The 23,259-nt window shown below is 47.5% G+C and overlaps 1 protein-coding gene across 20 annotated transcripts in view; it reads right to left on the reverse strand.

Moving 5' to 3' along the window:
- The window catches only part of PXK (PX domain containing serine/threonine kinase like), an 86,633-nt gene that overhangs the window by 40,998 nt on the left and 22,376 nt on the right, over window positions 1-23,259 (reverse strand). For all 20 annotated transcript variants that reach the window (XM_043977701.1, XM_043977700.1, XM_043977719.1 and 17 more), the window contains exons 2-4: window positions 16,734-16,784; window positions 12,362-12,409; window positions 3,304-3,490 (exon numbers count right to left, since the gene is read on the reverse strand). In XM_043977701.1, coding sequence (XP_043833636.1) covers window positions 3,304-3,490; window positions 12,362-12,409; window positions 16,734-16,784 — 286 coding nt within the window. The remainder of the gene's footprint in view (window positions 1-3,303; window positions 3,491-12,361; window positions 12,410-16,733; window positions 16,785-23,259) is intronic.

Consider the following 23,259-nt stretch of genomic DNA (forward strand, 5'->3'; position numbering starts at 1 on the left):
TGTGTGTGTGCATGTGCGTGTACATGTGCGTGTGTGTGTGTGTGTGTGTGTGTGTGTGTGTAAGATGCTGAAAGGAACAAGAAAGGATATTCAAGTCCTCCAGTCTCGACTATAATAAACTGCAGAAGGCCTCCTTCTGTACTATAGGGCCGCCATTTCTGCCTTGGCCTCAGGTCAGAGTGACCCGGAGAAGTGCCTTCCTCACGTCAGAGGGGATGCAGATGATGGAAGAGCTGAGTGTTTCCTCTATGGGTCAGACAGATCCTGAGAAGGTACTTTGGAGACCCCCGGATGCGGCTGCAGCTCTGCAGGCTGTCTCTTCTGCTGCATTAAGTGGGGGAAGGGGACAAACCCTTACCAAGCACTTGCTCGGTACAAAGAGCATCTCTGATCCTCACAGCCACCTTGGGAGAAAGGTGCTATTATTACCACCATTTTACAGCTGAAGAAACCAAGGCAGATCGAGGTGACATGACTGCCTGAGGCCAGATTTGAACTCAGGTCTCACACGCAGAGCCCCATCCACTGAGCCACCCAGCTGCTTACAAAGAGAAAACCAACAAAACTGCAGCTTTCATAGCTCTTGGCCAACACGGCTTCCATATTGGCTTCGTACGTCCACTCCCTGTCATTTCCCAAATGTGATTTTGTTTGACCCTGATATGACCCTTCAAACTGACAGGCAGATTCTCAGCCCTGAGGAGGACGCAAGAATGCCATGTGGTTTTCCCTGGACCACCAGTGATCCAGAGATGGGCTATCTGACATCTGTACCTCAATTTCCCCTTCTGTGAAACAGGAACAAAGCCTCCGGAGTCTGTCATAAGAGAATATTACTTGAGGATTCCATCACTCACTAAGCTAAAGATTCAGACCCTCACAATCAGTCCTCAGGACAGAGCTGAAATAAGCAGATCAATCAGTCTTGTTTTCTAGTTCCAGGTGAATTCGATAACCATTTCCCAAGCACTCATTATGCACAAGGCAGAGGGATCAGAGACACCAAAGGGGAAACACACAGTCTCTGCTCTCAGAGAGCCTTGGGTCCAATGGAGGAAGGAGACATGGGCAACAGAAGAAGCTCCAGGGAGCTGTCCGATCTGGCTGGAATGGAATACAGAGTCCAAGAAAGGGGCCAGTGCCAAATTGAGTTGGAAGGCCTACCTGTGGGGGGCCTTAACGGCCAGGCTAAGAACTGGGAGCCACAGAAGGGATCTGAGGAGAGTGGGACGATGTTGGCAAACCATCGAAGGAGTGATTTGATTAGGAGGAGGATAGATGAATGACAGCCCAGGGAAGAAACAGTAGACTCCTGAACCAAGGCAGTGGCAGCAGATGGGAAGGAGGGCAGAGACACAAGCCAGGCCAGATAAGCTGAATGACAGACTAGCTTATTAACAAAACCACACGAGCCATTCTTGGCCCTTGCTGCTGCGATCCTGGGTCGTCGTTTTTTAGACAAACAGGCCACGGCTAAGCATTATTTATGAGTTCATCTACAACACTTTCTGGTATTTTATCACGGTGATCACTTCAGGGGTACAAAATATATGAAATTTTAATGACTTGCTTGTTGACATCTGGTGCCGTGATGTTGTTACTCTACATTATCCCTTTGTACCCATCTGAAAAGCCTTTTCAAGCTCAAATGTTTAACCAGGGAAGAAAAGAAAAAAGACAGCTCCCCTTAGGCTGGTGTTTGGCATGGAACAATTTCAGGGAGGAGATGAGCAGGGGTCAGAATGGAGAAAATTAGATGGTACCCTGGTTCCTTTTAAACAGGCACATGAGCAATACCCATATTTGAAAATGTAAGTCTACAAGGCCATTGCAAAGCTAAACATCAATGGTTTGAATTATCTGCCATCTTGAATTATTCACAGTTCTGTTATTGGATATAACAGAGTCACGATACAGGCAACAAACGTGATTAGACCATTTAAGAAAGCTTCATCTTCCATTTTGTGTCCTACTCTATAAGAATGACCCTGAGATCTCAAATGATCTCTCATCAGAACAATGGATTCTGGGGACCCCACCAATGCATGAAGCCAACTATGCCAAGGCACAGTCTGATCTGAATCAAAGGGAGGAACGTACACCCCCAATATTCAATCAGCAGATCGTTATGAGGACTGATGTCAGCAACGATGCTCCAGAGTCTACACCCAGCAGAGGAAGCGAGAGCATTTACAGAAATCAATTTCCCCTTTGTGTATCTGTAGTGCAGTGTTGGAAGGAAATAAATCCTACTCTCCTAAGTGCTCACCACCCCCCATCCAAAAATCAAGGAGACTTAAATGAAACAAACATTGAATAATTTACAAGTCCCATGTTCTTTCTCACTTGGACTTTAGAGCAGAGCATCTCCTCCCTTTTGTATCTGTAATTGTCGCTTAAAAATGACGCTGGTGTGGGAAAATTGGAACACTAGAGCAATTTGGAATTATGCCCAAAGGGCGATAAAGCTGTGCATATCCTTTGACCCAGCAATACCACTTTTGGGTCTTTTTCCCAAAGAGATCATGGAAGGGGGAAAGGGACCCACATATACAAAAATATTTATAGCTGCTCTTTACATGGTGGCAAAGAATTGGAAGTTGAGGGGGTGCCCATCAATTGGGGAATGGCTGGACAAGTTGTGGTATATGAATACAATGGAATACTATTGTGCTGTAAGAAATGATGAGCAGGAGGAGTTCAGAGAAACCTGGAGGGTCTTGCGTGGGCTGATGATGAGTGAGATGAGCAGAACTAGAAGAACATTGTACACAGTAACATCAACAATGAGTGCTGATCTACTGTGATGGACTATATTCTTCCCACCAATGCAATGGTACAGAAGGGTTCCAGGGAACTCGTGATGGAAGAGGATCTCCAAATCCAGGAAAAAAAAAAAAAGAACTGCGGAGTATAGATGCTAAATGAACCATACTATTTCTTTTGTTTTTGATGCTGTTTTTTTTTCCTATTTTGAGGTTTTCCATCATTGCTCTGATTGTTTTTCTCTTATAACATGACTAATGCAGAAATAGGATTAATGTTATTATGTGTGTGTGTATATATATATATATATATATATATATATATATACACATACATATAACCTATATCAGATTACCTGCTGTCTAGGGGAGGGGGGAGGGAGGGAGAAAAATCTGAAATTGTAAAGCTTGTATAAACAAAGGTTGAGAACTATCTTTACATGTAACGGAAAAAAAATAAAATACTTTATTAAAAATAAATAAATAAATGAATGAATGAATAAATGAATAAATAAATATGACGCTTGGCTTTTCTTACCGGTGTAATTGGCAGAATAGTTGTTGGGGTCCAAAAACTTCTTCACCAGTTCACAATTGGAGAGGATGTGATTTGTGGTGATTACATTGAGATAATTCTGGAGACCTTTCTGTCTTTCAGCTATGAACTCCCGATCCATGTTGCCGATCAATTTTTTGGGAGGAAGAGGTAGGCTTAGACCTGAAATCTTGGGGGGAAAAAGAAACAAAAAAATATTATATCCTCAAACTTCCCCACCGACAAGTAACTGAATGTGGTGCCTCATCAATTTGATATGTTGTAGTGCCAGCCCCCGCTTTCCATAGATGAGGAACTGAGGCCCAGAGAGTGGAAATGACCAGTCCTGGGCAAATCTTGGGGTGTCCCTGAGGCACACTGAGATCTATTCTCTGGAAATCTTCATGTCTAATATTAGGATCAGGGAGGTTGTACAACCTTTTATTTCCTATTCAGATAACAGATATAAAGTGCTTTGCAAACCTTTGAAGTTCTATATCCATATACACTAGCTATTATTATTATTGATATTAGAATTATATGGCATATATCATATATAGTCTGTTATAATATATTAAGTATAATCTATTGTTTGATATTATTATAATTATTGATAATAATAATATCCTTTGACCTATTATTGGGAATATTCCCTAAGGAGTGTATTTTTAAATTTTTAAAATTTTTTTGGTGGGGCAATGAGGGTTTAGTGACTTGCAGGGTCACACAGCCAGTGTCAAGTGTCTGAAGCCGCATTTGAACTCAGACCCTCCTGGATCCAGGGCCGGTGCTTTATCTACTGCACCACCTAGCTGCCCCCAGGAGTATATTTTTAAAAGTAGAGCTATCTAATTCAAAGATACATGTGACAATATTCTATAATTGCAAAAAAAAAAAAAATTAAATCCCAAGATCCAGAATACAATAAAGCTATCTAACATTACAAACGACTGAATAGGACAGCTAGGTGGTACAGTGGATAGAGCAGCGGCCCTGAAGTCAGGAGGACCTGAGTTCAAATCCAGCCTCAGACACTTAACACTTACTAGCTGTGTGACCCTGGGCAAGTCACTTAACTCCAATTGCCTAGCTAAAAAAAAAAAAACAAGAAGAAGAAGAAGAAGGTGGGGAGTTGGCTCCACAATCATGACCCATCACTGCATCACAGAGGCCCTAAGTCTTTCTGAGTCAGCTGTTTTCACAAAGCTGCTGTTATTGTATTAATGGTTCTCCTGCTTCTGCTCACCTCACTCTGTATCAGTTCATACAAGTCTTCCCAGGTGGTTTTTTTAAGGGAACAAAAAGAAAATAATGTGCAGAAAGGGAGACAAATGTAGCAATGTACTGACTACCACACCAAGCTTTATGTGGAGGGAGAGAGAGAGAGAGGACTTATGAGAGATGAAGCAATACTCAGAGAAACTATCCACCAGGCTATTATTGGCTATCAAAATCTCAGATGAATGGGCAAAGAAAATGGGACCAGAAAGGAGGGGGCGGTAAATGAAGACGGTTGGTTTTTGCATGGTAAAGGAAAGTCTTTTAAGTTTAGTTACTTGAAACTATAAGCTTAATTGGTTTTATCACTGCATCCATTTCATAATACACTGTTTTACTTATCTGAAAAAAAGAAAGGTCCCTAAAAGGAAATTCAACAGCTCCCTGCCTCCCCCCAGGATTCTGTGTCTCTAATCTTTACAAGGGTTTTTTTAAGCCTATAAAACAATGAGTCAGAAAAGCAATTCAGTGAGGAAAGTCACAATTCCCTATGGGCCCTTGTTTCTAGGAAGATGGTTAGTCCCAAATGGTACTAGCAGAAAGAGCCAAAAGGGGGAATGTCTGAAGAGAAGGGTGTGTATCTAAGATACCAGAAGGGATGGGATACCTCCACATAGGCAAAGCAGGCTTAACTAGTTTTACTCAGAAATGTTTTTCAAACAATAAACATGCATGAAGATCTTGGCCCTGATAAAAGCCACAACTGCCAATTCCAAACCTTCTGTCTTGACAATTCAATTATTTTTAAAATGCCAGAGGAGACACTCAACAGATGTTCTGTTTTTTTCTTTCCACAGAGCAGTTTGTTGTTAAGTAGGCCCATTTTCATTTCAGATCCTTTTTGTCACACATAAAAGTGGCCTTCCCTTGAGCGAGCTATCTCACCTAGCACTCATCTCTTGTCACCCACCCTTGGACCTACTATGTGTCAGGCACTGTGTTAAGCACTGGGGATACAAATAAGAAAAAGGAAGACAGTCCCTGCCCTCAGGGATCTTACAATCCAACACACAAAAAGGATTCTGTGAAGGAGAGGGGGGCACCAAAAAGTACCCAGCATGAGGATGATGGCAGCGTTGAAACCAAGTGGAGTAGCTGGTGGCAGATGAAGCCATGGCCACACCCGTGGTCTTTCCATACTGCTGCTCACATGTTCAGGAACTCTGGATTCTCTTATCATAATCTGATGTCATTTCCCCTCTCTCTCTCTGCCTTGCTGCCCCAAACCCTCAGCCCTCCAGTTCTTTCCCAGGGCATCACCCCTACATTGGCTACACTCTCCTCCCTCCCCCATCTTGACTCCTTGGTAAACTGGTTCTTCAACTCTACACCGGGTCTCCTTTGCAGTCTCTTTGTCCCTCACTGTGTCATTGATCTTGCCCTGCCAAGCCTCAGCTTTGGGTCCCTCCCACCATCTGCGGTCCTCCCTGCATCCCTCCCACACATGTGCACAAAGCTGGAGAAAATGATGAGTATTCTGCCTGGGTCCATTACAAATTTATGTTATACAACCTCAACTGGTCCCTCGTTGGCTCGAGGAAAACCTCTTACACCTCATTAACGAATGCACTATCCCAATGTTGCACAGGCATCTCCTGTGACCCCCTCCCTCACCTCTCCACTGAGAAACCTTCTTGGTGTTTTACTGAAAAAAACAGCTCATTTGCTGAGAGCTCCCTCCCCACCACTTCTCCTCGTCTCCGATGACCAGTTGTGGCCACAATCTCTGCCTCCACCTCCATCTCGTATGAGGAAGGGGCCCTTCCTTCCAGGGCACAGCCCTCTCCATGCACAACTGATCTGGTCATCTCAAGCCAACTGCCCCCTCTATCATCCTCTTTTTTCACTTCTCATCCATTTCTCCATCCTCATCCCTGAAACCCACAAACACACCCATGTCTTCCCCATCCTCAAAAGGCCTTCACCTGATCCACCATCTCTGCTGGCAAGCCTCCATCCCACATCTCATCTCTCCTTCCCTTCTGTAGCCATCCCAATTGATTCTTTCACTCCCCTTCTTCTCACTTAACCCTATCATCTGGATTCTGACCTCATCATTCAACTGAAATGGCTCTCCCCAAAGCAGCCAGGTGGCACTGTAGTGGACAGAGCACTGGGCCTGGAGTCTGGAAGATCCATCTTCCTGAGTTCAAATCCAGCTTCAGACACTTACTAGCTGTGTGACCCTGGGCAAGTCCCTTAACCATTTGCCTCAGTTTCCTCATCTATAAAATGAGCTGGAGAAGGAAATGGCTAAACCCTTCCAGTGTCTCTGGATCCCCAAAAGGGATCACAAAGAGTCAGACATGATTCAACAAAAACAAAGTTACTAGCGATTTCTTGACTACCAAATCCAATGGCTTTTCCCAAACGTCATCCTTTCTAACCCCTCTGCAGCCTTTGATATTGTTAGTCAACTCTCTTGTCCTTGATTCTCTTCAGGTGGGATGGTAGCCAGCTAGTGGGAATGGAAGGGTCAGTAAGCTCCAATGACTTCCTATCCTCCAGGATCAATAAAAAATTCTCTGGCATTTGAACCCTGGCCCCTCCCACCTTCCCTGTCGTCTTACCCCTCCCCCCCCCTCATCTGTGCCCCCCCATTATACCACTGCACCAGCCCCCCTACCATCCCTCACACATGACACCTCGTGTCCTGAGGCCGCCCATTTTCTCTGGCCCTCCCCCATGCCTGGAATTTATTCCCTCATTGTTGCCATCTCCCAGCTTCCCTGACTTCAAGTCTCAGCTAAAACCCCCTTCCCAACCTCCCTGAATTGCCAGTGCTTTCTCCCCACTGTTTCTCTCCATTTTATCCTTTATGTGACTTATTCGTTCATCACTGTTTACATGTGGTCTCCCATGACACTGTGAGCTCCTCGAGAGCAAAGACCGCCTTTGGCCTTCTCTTGTATCCCCTGCACTCAGCACGCTGCCTAGCCTACAGCAGGAGCTTTCAAAATGCTTACTGACAAATCTGGACAGAGAAGAATTAGCTCACCGACTAGCAGGCTACCCGATCACTCTATTATTTCTGCGAATGGGGCACAGAGTGTAACATCAAGGGGGAAATGTTATTTGAAGATGCAGGTGGAGGGGAAGAGGGTCACATGAGGAGTCTGTGGGTGGTGATCATGATACAAATAAAGAAGAAAAGAAAAATAGGAGTCAATGAAACATGCACAAATGCAGCTGGGGGAGCCCTGTAAGCAGGGCAGGGGTGTTATTACTGCGTTTAATTTAATGTACATTTTCTTAAACCACAGGACCGAAGCCCACAACTCCACAATGGATCCTCTTTTTGGTTTTTATTTGTATACTGAAATGTGCATGTTTGATATGTAAGCAGATAACAGAAAAGACTCTTAAAGGTGGCAGCTGAGTTGTCAGATCTGAGATGAATGGCTGGGTGCAGGGCAGAGCCCAGGCCTTGAGGGAAGGCCCCTCCCAGAAGGCAGCATTACTGTGACTGGGGGATGCTGGAGCAGGAAGTAAGGCACTGGTCAGGCCACTGAGAAAGCCACGTGCGAAAGGACACTCCAGGTCACTGGGAGGGAACAGGCATGGCTGAGCTTGCCGTGAGTTTGTGCCTTCGCCCCCTTCTTTGCCCTGAATTCACGCTTCCCTCCTTTCCAGGCCAGTGGTGGTGAGGGTGGTGGGGTGTGAATGTGTTTCAGGGACTGTCTCACTGGCTCTGGCTTGGAGGGCTCTGAGATCCAACCACGCTAATCCTTCACGGTTCATTTCACTCTAGGGAAACGCGTGGATCTTTGTAGACACTGCATCAGGCCTTGTCTGACAGTTTACAGGAACTGCAGCATTTATTCCCTGGAGGTTACAGTGATAGGGGAGAAAGAAAAAGAAAAGGGGGGAGGGGCTAGGAGCATTTAGATAAGTGACTTCACTGATTTCACTGGAGAGTAAACTTCCTTTACCAAATGCACATCGGGGGCTATTATGTGAGATCATAGATCCAGAGCTGGTGTCATCTAACCCTCTCATTTTACAGATGAGAAAACTGAGGCGCAGAGAGGTTAAGGGTCACATAGCCAGTAAGTGCTCGAGTCAGGATTTGAACCCAAGTCTTCCTGCTTCCAAGTATAATGTCCTATCTAGCACATCACACTGCTCCTCAAGAAGAAACAGTGATATGGAAAAATTTGCATTTTGGCTTCTTTCTAAACTGTTTCTTTTTGGGGGGTTAGAATTCAGGAGGCTTGATTCTCTTTCGATCAGATCACCCTCCCAACTTCTAAAAGTTTCTCCCACCCCAGGGCAATGAGGGTTAAGTGACTTGCCCAGGGTCACACAGCTAGTAAGTGTCAAGTGTCTAAGGCTGAATTTGAACTCAGGTCCTCCTGAATCCAAGGCCGGTGCTTTATCCACTGTGTCACCTAGATGCCCCCTAAAAGCTTGACACCAACTGCAGAGTCTAAGGCTGGAGAGAAAAAAAGCCAATGCTTGCTAGCAGACTAATATATGGTGGACAAGACCACACAGTACAGCCTGCTCTGGCACTGGCACTGGAGCCGGCTGCAAAGGCCTCAGAAAAGAATGAGGCCCCTCTCTGCCTTTCTTGAGAGACTTTCTCTAACATCCGGAGCTGCTTCCCTTTTCATGTCCTCTCCAAGGGAAAGAACCAGACATGAAAGCCCCCGGGGATCCCGCTGGGACTCCCTCACAATGGGAGCAGTAGGACAATGCAGAGAGGAAAGGTAGCCCCGAACGAGGTGCCACACGCTTTCCAGCTGGCCTGAGGGAGTCCCAAACTGTGTGCTTCCTTCTCAAGGAACTGAGCCCCTTTATCTGAGGGGAACCCCCCCCCACCGGGCTGGGAGGGCTGTTCTTGCCCATAACCACTTCCAGCAAAACCAAGGGTTCTTACAAAATGATTCGCAAACTGTCTTCCAACAAATCCTTTCCTTATTCCCAAGAGCCTGCCCTTCATTTCTTCCCATTTCTATCGGAATGAGCAGCTTAGCTCTTAAGCCTGCACTGACAAAGTGAGAAGTGGAAGGGGGCCCCGAATCCTAGACCTGGAGCTGGAAGGGATCTTAGGAGCCATGCAATCCAACCCCTCCTTTTACAGGGAAGGAAACTGAGGCATGGAGAGGGTCCCATGACTTGTCTAAGGCCACAAAGGTAGTAATTGCAGAGCCAGGATTTAAATTCAGGCCTAGTGGCTCCAAGATCAGCAGTCTTTCTATAGCATCTCATGGCCTTTCTCCTTAGGGACAAGCGACTCCAGCGTTCCATTTTATAGATGAAGAAACTGAGGCCAACTGACGGACTCCCAGTGTCACAGACCTCTTCAGCCGGATGAGGTATTTCTAGGTCCCTGCTCAACACTGCATGTCACTGGGAGATACGGACCCAAGTTCCTAACTGCAGACATCCCTGAGTATTTTGGGGGGTGGGGAGAGGGAGTCTTTCTGTTTTGTACAGCACCCTCACCAAGTGGGTTTGCACCATGACACTTCCAACCTGCCCTACTCCCTCCCCACTCCTACTTTCCAGATATCAACCAAAGAAAGGGAACACGTTGGAGGTTTGGAGTAAAGTGGCCCCTGGGGGACACAAGGCACCCTTCCTCACAGCGGGGTTCACAGGCTTCGAGCAACGACAGCTCACCTGGCGTAGCCCAAAGAGGGTGGATGATCCGCCCGAGGTCCGCCAAGGAGCCGCGTCTAGCTTTCAGAAAAGGCCCTTAATCTTCCACACGTCCTTTGGTGCTGAGAAGGACGCAGCTCTTCAGAGGCCTCCTCACAGCCCTCACTCCACAGAGGCCTCAGTTGTGGCTCCTCCACGAGAGTCCCCGGCTCAGCCCAGCCTCGACAAGCCAGGGTCTGTTTCTTTCTTCGGCTGTCTCAGGGCATCAGGAAGGATTAGAAATGAGAGCTTGTCTTCTTGCTACGTGCCTGTGTCTTGAAGTCTGCCTTTAAATGTGTGTTCTTGCAAGGTTGTAATTTCTTCTGTTTGTTTATTTGGATTCTGACAAGGCTCCTGCTGAAATATCTGGCTGTGTCCAGCCCAGAGAGTGCCAAAGCAAATACACACGTACATTTGTATTTGGAGTAAGCACGCGCTTTTCTGAGACCACATTTTCTGAAGGGAAGATTACTTTGGAAAAAGGCCTCTTATCCTCTCTGATCTGGGGCTTGCAGGAAGCCAGCCTCTGGCTTCCAAAGGAAGGGCAGACAAGAAAGCAACCTCCATAGCTCTTCAATTTTCTAGACTGATGTTTTGTTTGGCGGCTGTCAGACCCCGCCTTCTCAACAAGGCCACTTACTTGGCTCTAGCTCTGCCTCAGGCCCTTGTCGATAAAACCACCCAAAGAGAGAAACTCATACAGGAACCTCCGAAATGCTCAGGACACTGCTAGAATTGCCCCATGGGCCCGGGCAGCAGGAAGAGCTCAGAGAGAAGCGGCAAATTGGTGCCCTGTTCACAGACACTGGATAGAGAATGTTGGCACATGCCTCTTCTTGTGTTTTCTTTTTTTGGTTGTTGCTGTTGTTGTTGTTGTTGTTGAGGCAATTGGGGTTAAGTGACTTGCCCAAGGTCACACAGCTAGTAAGTGTTAAGTGTCTGAGACCAGATTTGAACTCAGGTCCTTCTGAATCCAGGGCTGGTGCTCTATCCACTGAGCCACCTAGCTGCCCCGCCTCTTCTTGTGTTAAAATGAAATGCTTCAGGGAAGAGAATTCGATCTTTGTCAATATTCCATCTAGAGACTTACAGCGAGAAAGGCATCAAAAGGACGAGTGGATCTATAAACGGCGCGGTTGAGATGCAAAGGACAACGTGTGTACGTTCCTCACGTTTGGGGAACTCACTGTGGTATTTTGAGAGGTTAGGTCAATAGAATGCAGCTTTGAGTGCATGAAACATCAGCCTCCCTGCTGCACAGACTGTAGGCACCTCCGCCCCGTCTTCGTAAGGGCTGTTTAAATATTTGTCTCTGTACACCCAACGCACCGGGCCTGGCCCGTAATGGACACTCACTCAATGCCTGACTGTTGAATGTTGCTGACTATTGCCCCCAGTAGTTTCCGTGGTACTTTCTGTACCTGAAGCTACCCCTGTCTTTGTAGCAACAGCTCCCCCCAACCCTGCCCACCCTGTGTGGGCCTTGAGGGCCCCTCATTTCCCATCCCAAACCATTAACAAGTCCACAGGTTCCTTCTCTCAGTAAGAGTCAAGGCAAACCAAGATCCCAATGCAAGCCAGGGAATTTTCTGAAATCCAGAACACTACATTCTGAGCCGATCTGTCGCCGGCTGGCCCACCAAGGGGCTCCTTCGGCCGGGCAGAGGCTTAATGGGTTACCGTTAGCCATCAGCAAAGATGAGCTCATACTCTCCCTTTGTACCCCTAGCACCGTGCACAGTGCCTAGCACCGAACAGGAGTCAGATAAATGTTTGCAGACGGATTGATTCTCATCCTTGGCTAGAACTAGGGGAAGAAAGCCTGCATCTCAGTACTGTTTCCAGCCTTTAATTTCAAGGAAGGAAGGAGAGCTACCATCTAAGAGGCCAAACAGTCACAGATAAACACAGTTGGTCAGTGTCTGCTGGCTCAACAGCGACAGGCTAAATTCAGACATCTGACAGAAATAGCTGGCCATTTATTTGTGAGAGTGGAATGCGGGGGGCTGCACGGCCTCGCCTGTAGTGGGTCTCTGTCTCCTGCACTAGAGATCGGGTGATTTCTTGGTTTGCGTTATGACTATTCATCTCCCACCCCCACCCCCAACCAAGCACATTGGTTTTTCTCAACACTCACCTGCAAACTGCTGTTGAGTGAGTCAAAGTCACTGTATCTTCTCACAATCTGCAGGGGACGAGAACATGGTATTTTGACTCAGCAGACACAAACCACCTCTCTCTAGGTCCACAGGAAAATGGAATCATTTGACACACTTGTTGAGCATCTACTATGGACAGAGCACTGCACTGTGCACCTTGAGGAACATTTTTGGGTCACATGATTTGAGAACTAGGCAGAAACTCAGAGACCAGCTGGCCCAATCCCTCCATTTTACAGATGAGGACACCGAGGGCCTGGAACAGTGAAACGACTGTCCATGGTCACACATAGGCTGTCACGGCCAAGAGACCTTGAGGGTCATGTGAGGAAGGTCCGTGTTTGTGAGGGCTGACGCTGTGGGTGAGAAGAAATGCAGACACAGATGTGTGGCTCAGCCATCCTAGATGAATGAGTCAAGGTACTATGAGAGCCAGTCAAATGAAGGGGTCAGACAAGGACCTAAGTCCTACGGGGACATTCTAAGAAAGCAGCCAGCACTGGGAGACTAGGACAGCCTGGAGGGGCAGCTGGGAGAAGCCGGGCCTGGGGCAGGGCCTGAAAAGACATCTGAGACTTGGGCAGGAGGGATAGATGCGGGGAGAAACCACAGACTGAGCCAACAGCCTACAAGGCTCTGAGGACCCAAGACATTCATTGTGTCCCCTGTATTCCCAGAACCCAGCAGTGCACCCTGCACACAGTAGGTGCATTAGCGCCTGTTGAAAGGCACAGGGATGCGATGGACAGGTCTTGGGGAGGCCTCATGTATGGATTGTATCTGACAGGAAACGGGGAGCCACCAAAGGCTCAGGTGGGAAGGGGCATGCTGAAGGATGGACAGAAGGGAGACGAGTTAGGCAAGAGACAAGGGTCTCAATGAAGGTGGTGGCCAATCAAATCAAGAGGAGGCTGGGACCCTGAACAAGGTTCCAGTGAGAATGTGATGGAAGTGGCCAAGCAGAGCGGCCAGGGCTGTGCCAGGGCCGAGCCCTTGGTGCAATCCCTGACTTGGCCTCTGTGTGGCCTTGTGACCTTGGCCAAGTCCCTTAACCCAAGCCTCAGTTTACTCATTTATGTAATGGAGACAAGAGGAGCACTTACCTGGGGCACGTTACTGGGAGGGGATACCCTCTGGACAAATGTGAATTATTATTGTCATCTGAGGTGACTGGGAAAATGACTGATTATACTGGTAGAAATGTCTTCCACAAGGAAAAAAATAGGAAGAAATCAAAAAGACTCATGGAAAGTGATACCTAGAGAAATAGCACCAGGAAAACAAAATACACCATAAACACAACCCTATGTTGGGCAGCTCGGTGGTACAGTGGATGAAGCCTGGGGTCCAGGTTCAAATCCAGCTTTATTTTTTTTATCCTAGCTGTATGGCCCTGGACAAGTCATTTCACCCATTTGCCTGTTTCCTCACCTCTAAAATGGGGATAACACCTGTTTCCCCGTGTTGTTGTGAAGATGAAATGGGACAAAGTACTTGACAAGCCTTAAAGTTCTATAAAACTCTCTCTCTCTCTCTCTCTCTCTCTCTCTCTCTCTCTCTCTCTCTCTCTCTCACACACACACACACACACACGTTCTATACATTATCATCACCACTATCTAACTGATGCTAACTTCAGATGGTGACGATGTTCAGATTGAAAGTTGATGAACAAACTGGCCCCAAGTGACTGGGGTTAAAGTGCACAGCCTCTCTGTGAACAAGCAGCCAGGCCCTTGGTGTCAGACTGCCCCAACAGCCCCTGCTCCCTCTGTGGGACTTTCTCAAAAACTCTGAATGAAACATCTGCACCCACAATCCTGTGCTGGGCTTGCTGGTGAATTTGTTGTGGTTTCCGGGCTTTTTTTAGACCAGGCTTTGAGTTTGTTGGGTTGGGAACTTCTGAAGAGGAAAGGGCCTCTCCCCAAACAGATCAGGGGCTGGTCTGCACCTCACCACCTTGGGGAACTACCTGCCCACAGGGGTTGGGGGCCTGTGACGCTAAAACAAAACGTCTCAATCAAAATAAATATAAGGGATCCATGGCCAGTGGGCTCCAGAGAACTAGGGCTTGGCTGACAAGACACTTAGCAATACAGATTTGAGAGTCACCCAAATGCACAGATGTAATGATTACAGCCTCAAAAGTGGCTAGATTCTCTGAAGGAGAGAGAAATAGAGGCCTGACGCTGGGAAAATGCAGACCGGAAAGGGTGGGGGGAGGAGGAAAACCAGCAGAGGGACAGGGAAACAAGAGGCAGGAAGGGTTAAAGGATCCTCAGAAGCCATTGAAGTCTACCTCACTTTGACACAGAGTAGTTAAGGGACTTGGCCAAAGTCACACACCCACACACCTAGCCTGTGTGTGAGGCAGGGCAGAATTCTAATTCCCATCTTCCTGACTCCAAATTCCATAACCACTGCCTTCCCTGCAGGAACAGTATGGTGTCCAAAGGCCCAAGGAGAGGACATCAAGAAAAGGATGGTCAGTGGTGTTAGATGCAGCAGAGACAGTCATGGAGATGAGCGGAGGCCCCCGGACCAATCACTTACAACCTTCAGGAGGGAAAGTTCAGTAATGTGGGGGGACTGGTAAAGATGGGAGATGAGCACAGAGCCTCCTCTGAGAGATGGGACAAAATAAGGCTGGGGCGGGGGGGGGGGGGTGGGAGGGTGGCTCGGAGGGATGGATGACAGTCAAATAAATGTGTGGTTTTGTTCTTAACAAATGAATGAAAAGCCCTTGCAGAGAACCAGGTACTGGGCCGAGTGCTGGAAGAGGCAAAGCTGAGACCATCCTGGCCCTCAAGGAGCTCACATTCTAAGAGGGCGGGGGAACAGACCCAGGGAGGAGGTCTGGTGTCACAGAGAAGGTGAATGATTTATGCAGAGAGCGAAGAAACAGCCCCCCGGGAGCCAGGCAGGAAAGGGCTCTAAGTGAAACTTTCCCTAGGATTAAAAAAGACTTTTACTAAAACCCACAAGTGTTGGCTTCTCTTTTCTTATGACAAGCGGTTTCTCCTCCTGCCCACCCCTCCCCCACGGACAGAGCTCCAAGTCTCTGACAATTAGAAGATCGCCTTGGATAGTCCAGCTGGCTGGCACCCGCATGGCTTGGGCACCATGTAAAGTGGCCTTCCTGTTCTTCAGACAAGGAAGCCAAGGTAGGAGGAGGAAGCCCCAGGTGATGGCTCCCATCTCCTTTCTGCTCCAGCAGAACAAAAAGGAAGCAGTGGCTCTCGGCTTATGGCAAAGGTGCCCGTGCTCGCTCGCTCTGTGTGTGTGTGTGTGTGTGTGTGTGTGTGTGTGTGTCTGTCTGTCTCTCTCCTAATCACTCTCTCCCCCCTTCTCTTCCCTCTCTTCTCCTCCTCCTCTCTCTACCACTCTCTTCCTCCCTTTCCCTCTCCTCTCTCTTCCCTTCCCCTTCTCTCTCTCTCCCCCTCAATCTCTCCTCCCTTTCTTAATTTCTCCCCTCTCCCTTCTCTTTTTCTCTCTCTCAATCTCTCTGTTCCTCCCTTTTCCTCTTCTCTCTCCTCCCTTCTCCTCTCCTCTCTTCCCCTCTTCTCTCTTTCTTCCCTCTCTCTATCAATCTCCCCTTCCTCTCTCAATTGCCCCCTCTGCCTTTTCTTTTTCTCTTTCTCAATCTCTCTCTCTCTGTTCCTCGCCTTTTCCTCTTCCTTTCCTCTTCTCTCTTTGTCTCTCTCTCCTCTCACCATAGGCTCCTTTCTCACCATGATGGTAGAGGTGGGACCCAACACAAAGCCAAAACAGCCAGTGGTTATAAGAGAGCAGAGGATCACAGCCGACTGGAGCTAGGAGGGGCCTTGGAAGGTAAGGAAAGCTAAGTTCAGAGAAAGGGCAATGGACATCCAAGAGGCAGCTGAGGGCTTTGGGAAGAAATGGCGGCCTCCCCTTAGGCCCTGCCCACCTGGAAGCTCCTGGAACACACCTCGACAGAGCAGCTCTAGGTGAAGGTTTACTATCTTACCTCCATCAAGACCAACAGGCCGGCCTGAATGACTGTGAGAAAAGGGAAGCACCCCAGGAGTAAAGAGAAAAAAGAGCTTCCGTTTTCTCTGCCCTTTGGTCCTAGGCACTGCTAGAAGAATTCCTGGATAACTTCCTGTGTGGTGGGTACAAATTCCATCACCCTGCCCCATTCCCCACCCCCCCCCCAACAACCAAGGAACACAAGGATCCAGCTATAGATGAGCCCCCACGCCCCCACCCACCGGGGGCAAAGCGCTCTATCAATCCTCAATCTGAATTTTATCACGGTTCCCAAAGCACAGTTGGGGGGGGTAGGTCTTTTCCCAAGTTGCAATATTTTGTCTGTTATGAAATAATTACCTGCCAGCTGTTTTCTATGGAAATTCCTCTTTGCACACGAATAATGTACTCCTGAAAAATAAGCAGGAAAAAAAGCCTTCATTAAAAAAAAATCACCCAAATAATCAACACAACGAAACAAGCAGAGAAAAGTTCAAAGCTGAAATTGGTGACAACAGTGAACTGGGAGGAGAGGGAGCCTTTTATGGGCGACAGAGAGATTGGTCTACGATGCCCATGATGTTCGGAGTATCCATCCAACCTAATGTAAAGACCAGAATTTAGAAAGAAACAGGTTGTGGTATTCATAGCACTGGTATTGGGAAAGATTAGCACCAACTTCTTGGTGATCTCATCTACTCCCGTGGGCTTAATCATCACCTCTATGGACACGAGACCCAAATGTCTGTAACCACCTTAACACTTTCCCCTAAACTCCAGTCCTGAGGACCCTCTTCACCTGACCAACCCACTGGCATTGTAAATTCAACCGAACGTGTCTTTTCCTCTAAAACCACTGCCCTCCCCTGCTCCAACTTCCTTTTTTCTGCCAAAAGCTCGATACCTGGGATTACACCATAGGAGTCAGTGATAGGCCCTCCCCTCAAGGAGCTTGTAATCTACTAGGGTAAAGAGGTAGGTAACTGTTATACGAGATATATAAGTGCACTGTTGCTTTTGTTGGTCAGTCATGTCTGACGCCTCATGACCCCATTGGGGGTTTTCTTGGCAAAGATACTGCAGTCATTTGCCATTTCCTTCTCCAGCTCGTTTTATAGATGAGGAAACTGAGGCAAACAAGGTGAAGTGACTTGCCCAGGGTCACACAGCCAGTAAGTGTCTGGGGGGGCGTCCTAGCAACATCGGCTCAGAGTCCCACCGGGCTGCCCAGGGCACTCACTTGCCCAGGGGTAATGACCAGCAGGGTCAGCAGGGGGACCTGGCAGCAGATCTTCCAGGCTCCAGGGCCTGCTCTTGACCAACCGCAGCCTCACACTGACAACTTCATGGAAACTGGCCCCTGTTGGTTCTAAGAACGATTGCTGTGCCCTTGATCTCTGACACAGGAAACAATGTTTCTGCTCACAAGCACTTGGAGCATTGCAGACTCCAGGGAGTTACAAAAAGGGCTTCGTTATTGTTACAGAGAGTGGCAAGGCCCAGGCTCACAGGAGCTGCGTCCTCTTGTCTAACAACACAGATAACCCTGGGCCGGCCCGGGGAGTGTCTGGGCAGAGCACTCCCTGTGGGACGGGCAGCCTGAGCAGAGAGGACTTTACTCAGGCTACAAAGTAATCCAAGGCTAAGCACCCGAGAAGTGGGGCCATCATCCCAGGACACACGGTGATATCTGTACTAGGCATGGGCCAGTCTGGGGAGTTGGCAAGAACTGAGTTCAGGTCCCACACCTGACACAGGGGAAGTCACTTAAATTCTCAGAGTTCTAGGCAACTCCCTCAGAGCAGTCTACGCAGAACGGTTATGGATCTGCATCCGGGTCAGGTGGTTCTCTCCCAAAGAGCTCCCCACCCCCAAATCGCAGGTTCTAACCAAAAGAAAAATGGGTGCAGAATACCTGGAAGAATGTCAGAGAGGAGGAGGAAGTACAGGGGGTTCACTTAGTATCATTTGTAATCAATCAATAAGTATTTATTAATTATTAGCCCAATATCCACATGATAAACAATCAGCAGCATTAATAACTGGTAAGCAATAATGAAATATTAGCCTAATCATTAACTGGCTAGCATGTAGCCTACTACATGCTAGGTACTGTATGAGGTACTGGAAATAATACAAAGACAAAAAATGAAACAATCCCCTCTACTCAAATATTTGATTCTTTGACCTATGACCCATATATAAGAACCACAAAGGAGCAAGGACTTAGACCCAGAAGAGACCCCAGAAGTGAATGAATCCAAATCTCACGGTTTTGCAGATGAGAAAACTAAGGCCCAGGAAGAGAGGGGACTCCCCCAAGGCTCCCTCCCTAACTTCACTGCTAAAGATTAGAATTTAGACAGCCCAGTGCCAAAGGCAGGGAGTGAAATCTGAAGCCACACAGGCCTGGGTTCAAATCCTGCCCCAAGTCCTTGCTATCTACGCCACAAGGAGCAAGTTACTTAACCCTTCTTGGCCTCAAATGTCTCCAAATCTGTTAAATGGGAACAATGCTAGCAAATATTCAGGCTATGGTATGAGATTCCCATGAAAATCTAAGCAGCATTTATATAAATGTTGGTTTACTATTATCATTACCTCATTCCCCATTTTTTCCCATGGTCTCCAGGTAGAACAAGCCCTGGGATCAGTCGTTATCCTGCTATTACTCTATCATACTTAAGGTTCTGTGGACTGGTGCCCAGCTGGGTGTAATAACTGCTTCTTGCATCCAAATAAAAGTATTAGGACATTCACCAATTCTCTTTTGGGTCACTGAAAGCATCTTAGAATTTGTGACATATAATTATGATGGAAGATGCTTGTGCTAAGAAATGACAAACAGAAGGATTTCAGAAAAATTTGGAAAGACTTGCATGAACTGATGCAAAGTGAAGAGAGCAGAACCAAGAGAACATTATACACAGTAACAGCAATACTGTGCCATGATCAACTGTGAGTGACTTAGTCATTCTCAGCAATATAATGATTCAAGACAATTCCAAAGGACTCATGATGTTTTCATTGTGCTCCAGAGAATAAGGGAAAATGATGGAATCTGAGTACAGATCAAAGCATATTTTTTTACTTTATTTTTTGCCATTTTTTCACAAGATGGATAATAAATATGTTTTGCATGACTTCACAGGTCTAACAGGTATCATATTGCCTACCTTCTCAATGGGTGGGGGAGGGACTAGAGGGAGGGAAAAAATTTGGAACTCAATTTTTTTCAAAATAAAAGTTAAAATAGAAAAAAAAGAAAGCACCTTCAATGATCCCAGTAATAGGTAGACAGGACAACCAGACTGAAACGGACCTGCCATTCTGTGTTCTCACAGAGGACCTGGATCATCTCTCCCTACTGAGGGAGCTTATTATTCCCTGCAGGATTAAGAGTGACTATTTGATACAATGACCCCTTCCTGGATCAGCACAATGTCTGAGAGATTGGAGGCAAAAGCTCAGTCTTTGCTAATGACCTGACTGGGCCCAGCCAAGTTAATTGGGTGAGTTCTTCAGCATGACTTGAGGTCTGTAATTGGATGAGGGGATCTGTTGTTTGTCAGTCCAGGAGATGCAGAGAGTTTGGGATTTGTAACTCAATCTCCCAGGTGATCAGGTGCTCAATTACTGCAGCCTCCAAAGATGGTTTGGAAAGGTCCTGCTACTTTGTATAATCTATATCCAACACTAAGTCTGGATGCCTTTTGTAACTTCGGTAATAATAATATAATTACATAATAATCACATGACCATAAGGCTATATGAGAGCTCATCTAGGACCCTCGTCTGGAAGAATGAGGAGGATGTGAAATACTTTAAAATGGCATGTTTTGGGGCAGTTAGGTGGCGCAGTGGATAGAGCACCGGCCCCGGATTCAAGAGGACCTGAGTTCAAATCTGGCCTCAGACACTTGACACTAGCTGTGTGACTCTGGGCAAGTCACTTAACCCCCATTGCCCTGCCCAAAAAACTGCATGTTTTGGGGGGGTATGGGGGAGCACAGCATATAAAGCATTGGGCCTAGAGTCAGGAAGACTCATCTTCCTGAGTTCCAATGTGGCCTCGGACACTTACTAGCCGTGTGATCTTGGGCAAGTCACTTCACCCTTTTTGCCTCAGTTTCCTCATTGGTAAAATGAGTCAGAGAAGGAAATGGCAAGCCACTCCAGTTATCTTTGCCAAGAAAACCCCAAATGGGGCCATGAAGAGTCTAACACAACCAAAAGAAATGAACAATATCCTTTCACCTCTAGAGATCCCAAAGCAGGGACCCTAATGAAAGTAGGTTAATGTGAGCCCCCAGTTTCTTTTTCTTTTCTTTCTTTTTTTTTTTGCAGGGCAATGAGGGTTAAGTGACTTGCCCAGGGTCACACAGCTAGTAAGTGTCTGAGGCTGGATTTGAACTCAGGTCCTCTTGACTCCAGGGCCAGTGCTCTACCCACTGTGCCACCTAGCTGCCCCCACCCAGTTTATTTCTAAGAACATCTCTCTCAGAAATGGTAGTGATAGGACAGGCTGCAGTGCCCCAAAACTACTCTGGGCTCAAGAAGGGAGACTGGCTGGCAAGTGTAATCAGTCAGAGAACTCCTGAGTAGCATCTGCTGGGTTTGCTGTGTTGCCTGAATGGGACTTCAGCAGGAAGTTGTTAATTGCTGATCAGAGGCAGCTGAGCAAGCTGATACTCTCTGAGCTGCTATAAATAAATTAGACTTCCCTCCAGAGCCCCCAGGTGGAGTCCAGTGGGTGTGGCCAAGTGGGGCCAAGACACACTGATGAAGAGCCCCCCAGAACCAAGGATCTCAGTGCCCTCAAGTAAGGGGGACATGAAGATGTGCAGTATCCCAGTGCTTGCCAGGGGACGTCCCATACATCTGAGGGGAGGATGCACAGAGGATGCACATGTCTCTACTCCCCAGGACCTCAGGGAAAATGAAATATTCTTTGAAAAGAAAAACAGGTGAAGTATTGAAAGGTAAAAACAAAGGAGAGCAGCAGGCAGGAGGCTTAAGGATGCAAGAGAACATTCAGAGCTGTGTAATGGGCTCTTCTGGAGAGGGGGCAGCAGCTTGAGCTGTGAGGTGGGATGAGGCAGACGCAGTAGCAGAGCCATGGAGGGATGCAATGAGCAGAGTGAGCCCAGCCTACTGCTACTGATGGCTTACAGCGGATGTGCACCCACAAACTTAGTTTTTAAAAGACCTCAAGGGAAGACAGAAGCAAAGGCAGGTGACAGAAGACAAGAGAAGGAGGAAGCAAAGGCATGTGACAGAAGACAAAGCCACACCTGAGACATGGTCCTGGAAGAAATAACTCCAGGAGGATCAATGCCAAGGTAGCTGCCGCCTGACAAGGAAAATGATCACTCTGGACAGGGAGAAGCGAAAGAAAAATGATTCCTATGCAGCCAGAACCCAAGACAGAACAGGCGATGGAGACCCGGCTGCCTTCACTAAGCATGTTAAGGCCTGATAAACCGCATCAGAAGGATGGGAGGAGGTTGGCCGATGGATGGAGTGCTGGCTCCGGCTCTGTCCCAGAATGGGATGGGCTTTCTCACCAGTCCATAGATTCCCTTTCAGCAAGGACAGGATGACCACTTCTTACCCCCCCCCCCAGGGCTTCTTGTTCAGTTGTGGGTTTGAGTCAGAATGGGCCTCTCAGGGCCCTTCAAATTCTGGGGTTCCATCTTCCATCTATTAGGGCCCTACAAAGCATAGCCACTCTATGGAAGATAAGGTGATTTCCCCCACCCCAAAATATAACTAGTTAAACTCAGTGAGAAAGGTTTGTCCACCAACTTCGAGATGTGAAAATTCTTCAGGTCTTTAGATGCTACAGAGCTGACAAGAGCAAGAAGAAATACTTGTGCCCCTGCTATGTCTTCCTAGCTCATCTCTTCATGTGCACAATGCTGGGAAAACCTCTCCTCATCCAAGGTGCACATCTAGGCCTTAGGCTTCATCAAAGGACACTGTTTTCCTGAGACCAGTAAAACCTCCACTGACGGCAGAAGGGGGTCCCCTCCCCATCCCCTGCTTGAGTCAGCAGCACAGGATTCTCCAGCAAAATGTCCAAGGGGGGGGGCGCAGCTAGGTGGCGCAGTAGATAAAGCACCAGCCCTGGATTCAGGAGGACCTGAGTTCAAATCCAGCCTCAGACACTTGACTCTTACTAGCTGTGTGACCCTGGGCAAGTCACTTAACCCCCACTGCCCTGCAAAAAAAAAAATGTCCAAAGGGAAACCAAGTACACGCCAACTCCTAAGTATGTAAAAGAGAAGATGAAGAGGGGGCTGCGTTGGGCATCAGGCACACGTATCACTGAGAGTCAGCCTACTTCCACAGGACAGACCATGCTCAAACTAGAAAACCAGGTCCTGGGAACCCCAGGTTGGCTTCTCAGCCACACGGTGTCCGCACCATGGAAGTAAACAGCTGTGCGTGTATGGATCTTTTTGAACTTTCCTATCTGTCTCATAGCTCCCGTCACTTCCCCATGGTTCCTTCCTCCTTCGATGTTCTCCTGTCATCACCACATCCTTTATTCTGGTGGACCAGAGCCAGAAAAATGCCAAGGCCCGAGGATGTTAAGACCAGACAAAATCCCAAGGCCCAGCGTGAGGGAGGCAGTTTAATGCTGCCACAAGGTGCCACAGCAGTGTCCCAGGGAAGTACTGTTCCCATCTTTCCCACAACACCAACTTGCCCCAAAGGGCAGGAGCCATACATTTTAATTCAGGAAGCTAGGAATATTCTTCTCTTGTATCTGGGCACCAGAATTTGCCAAGGACTGGTTATGGTGGGTAGCTAGGTGGTCCAGTGGATAATAGAGTCTGGGGGAGGGGGGGAGTCAGGAAAATCTACATTCAAATCTGGC

Source organism: Dromiciops gliroides, chromosome 1 (assembly GCF_019393635.1).
Source record: "Dromiciops gliroides isolate mDroGli1 chromosome 1, mDroGli1.pri, whole genome shotgun sequence".
NCBI classification, from domain to species: domain Eukaryota; kingdom Metazoa; phylum Chordata; class Mammalia; order Microbiotheria; family Microbiotheriidae; genus Dromiciops; species Dromiciops gliroides.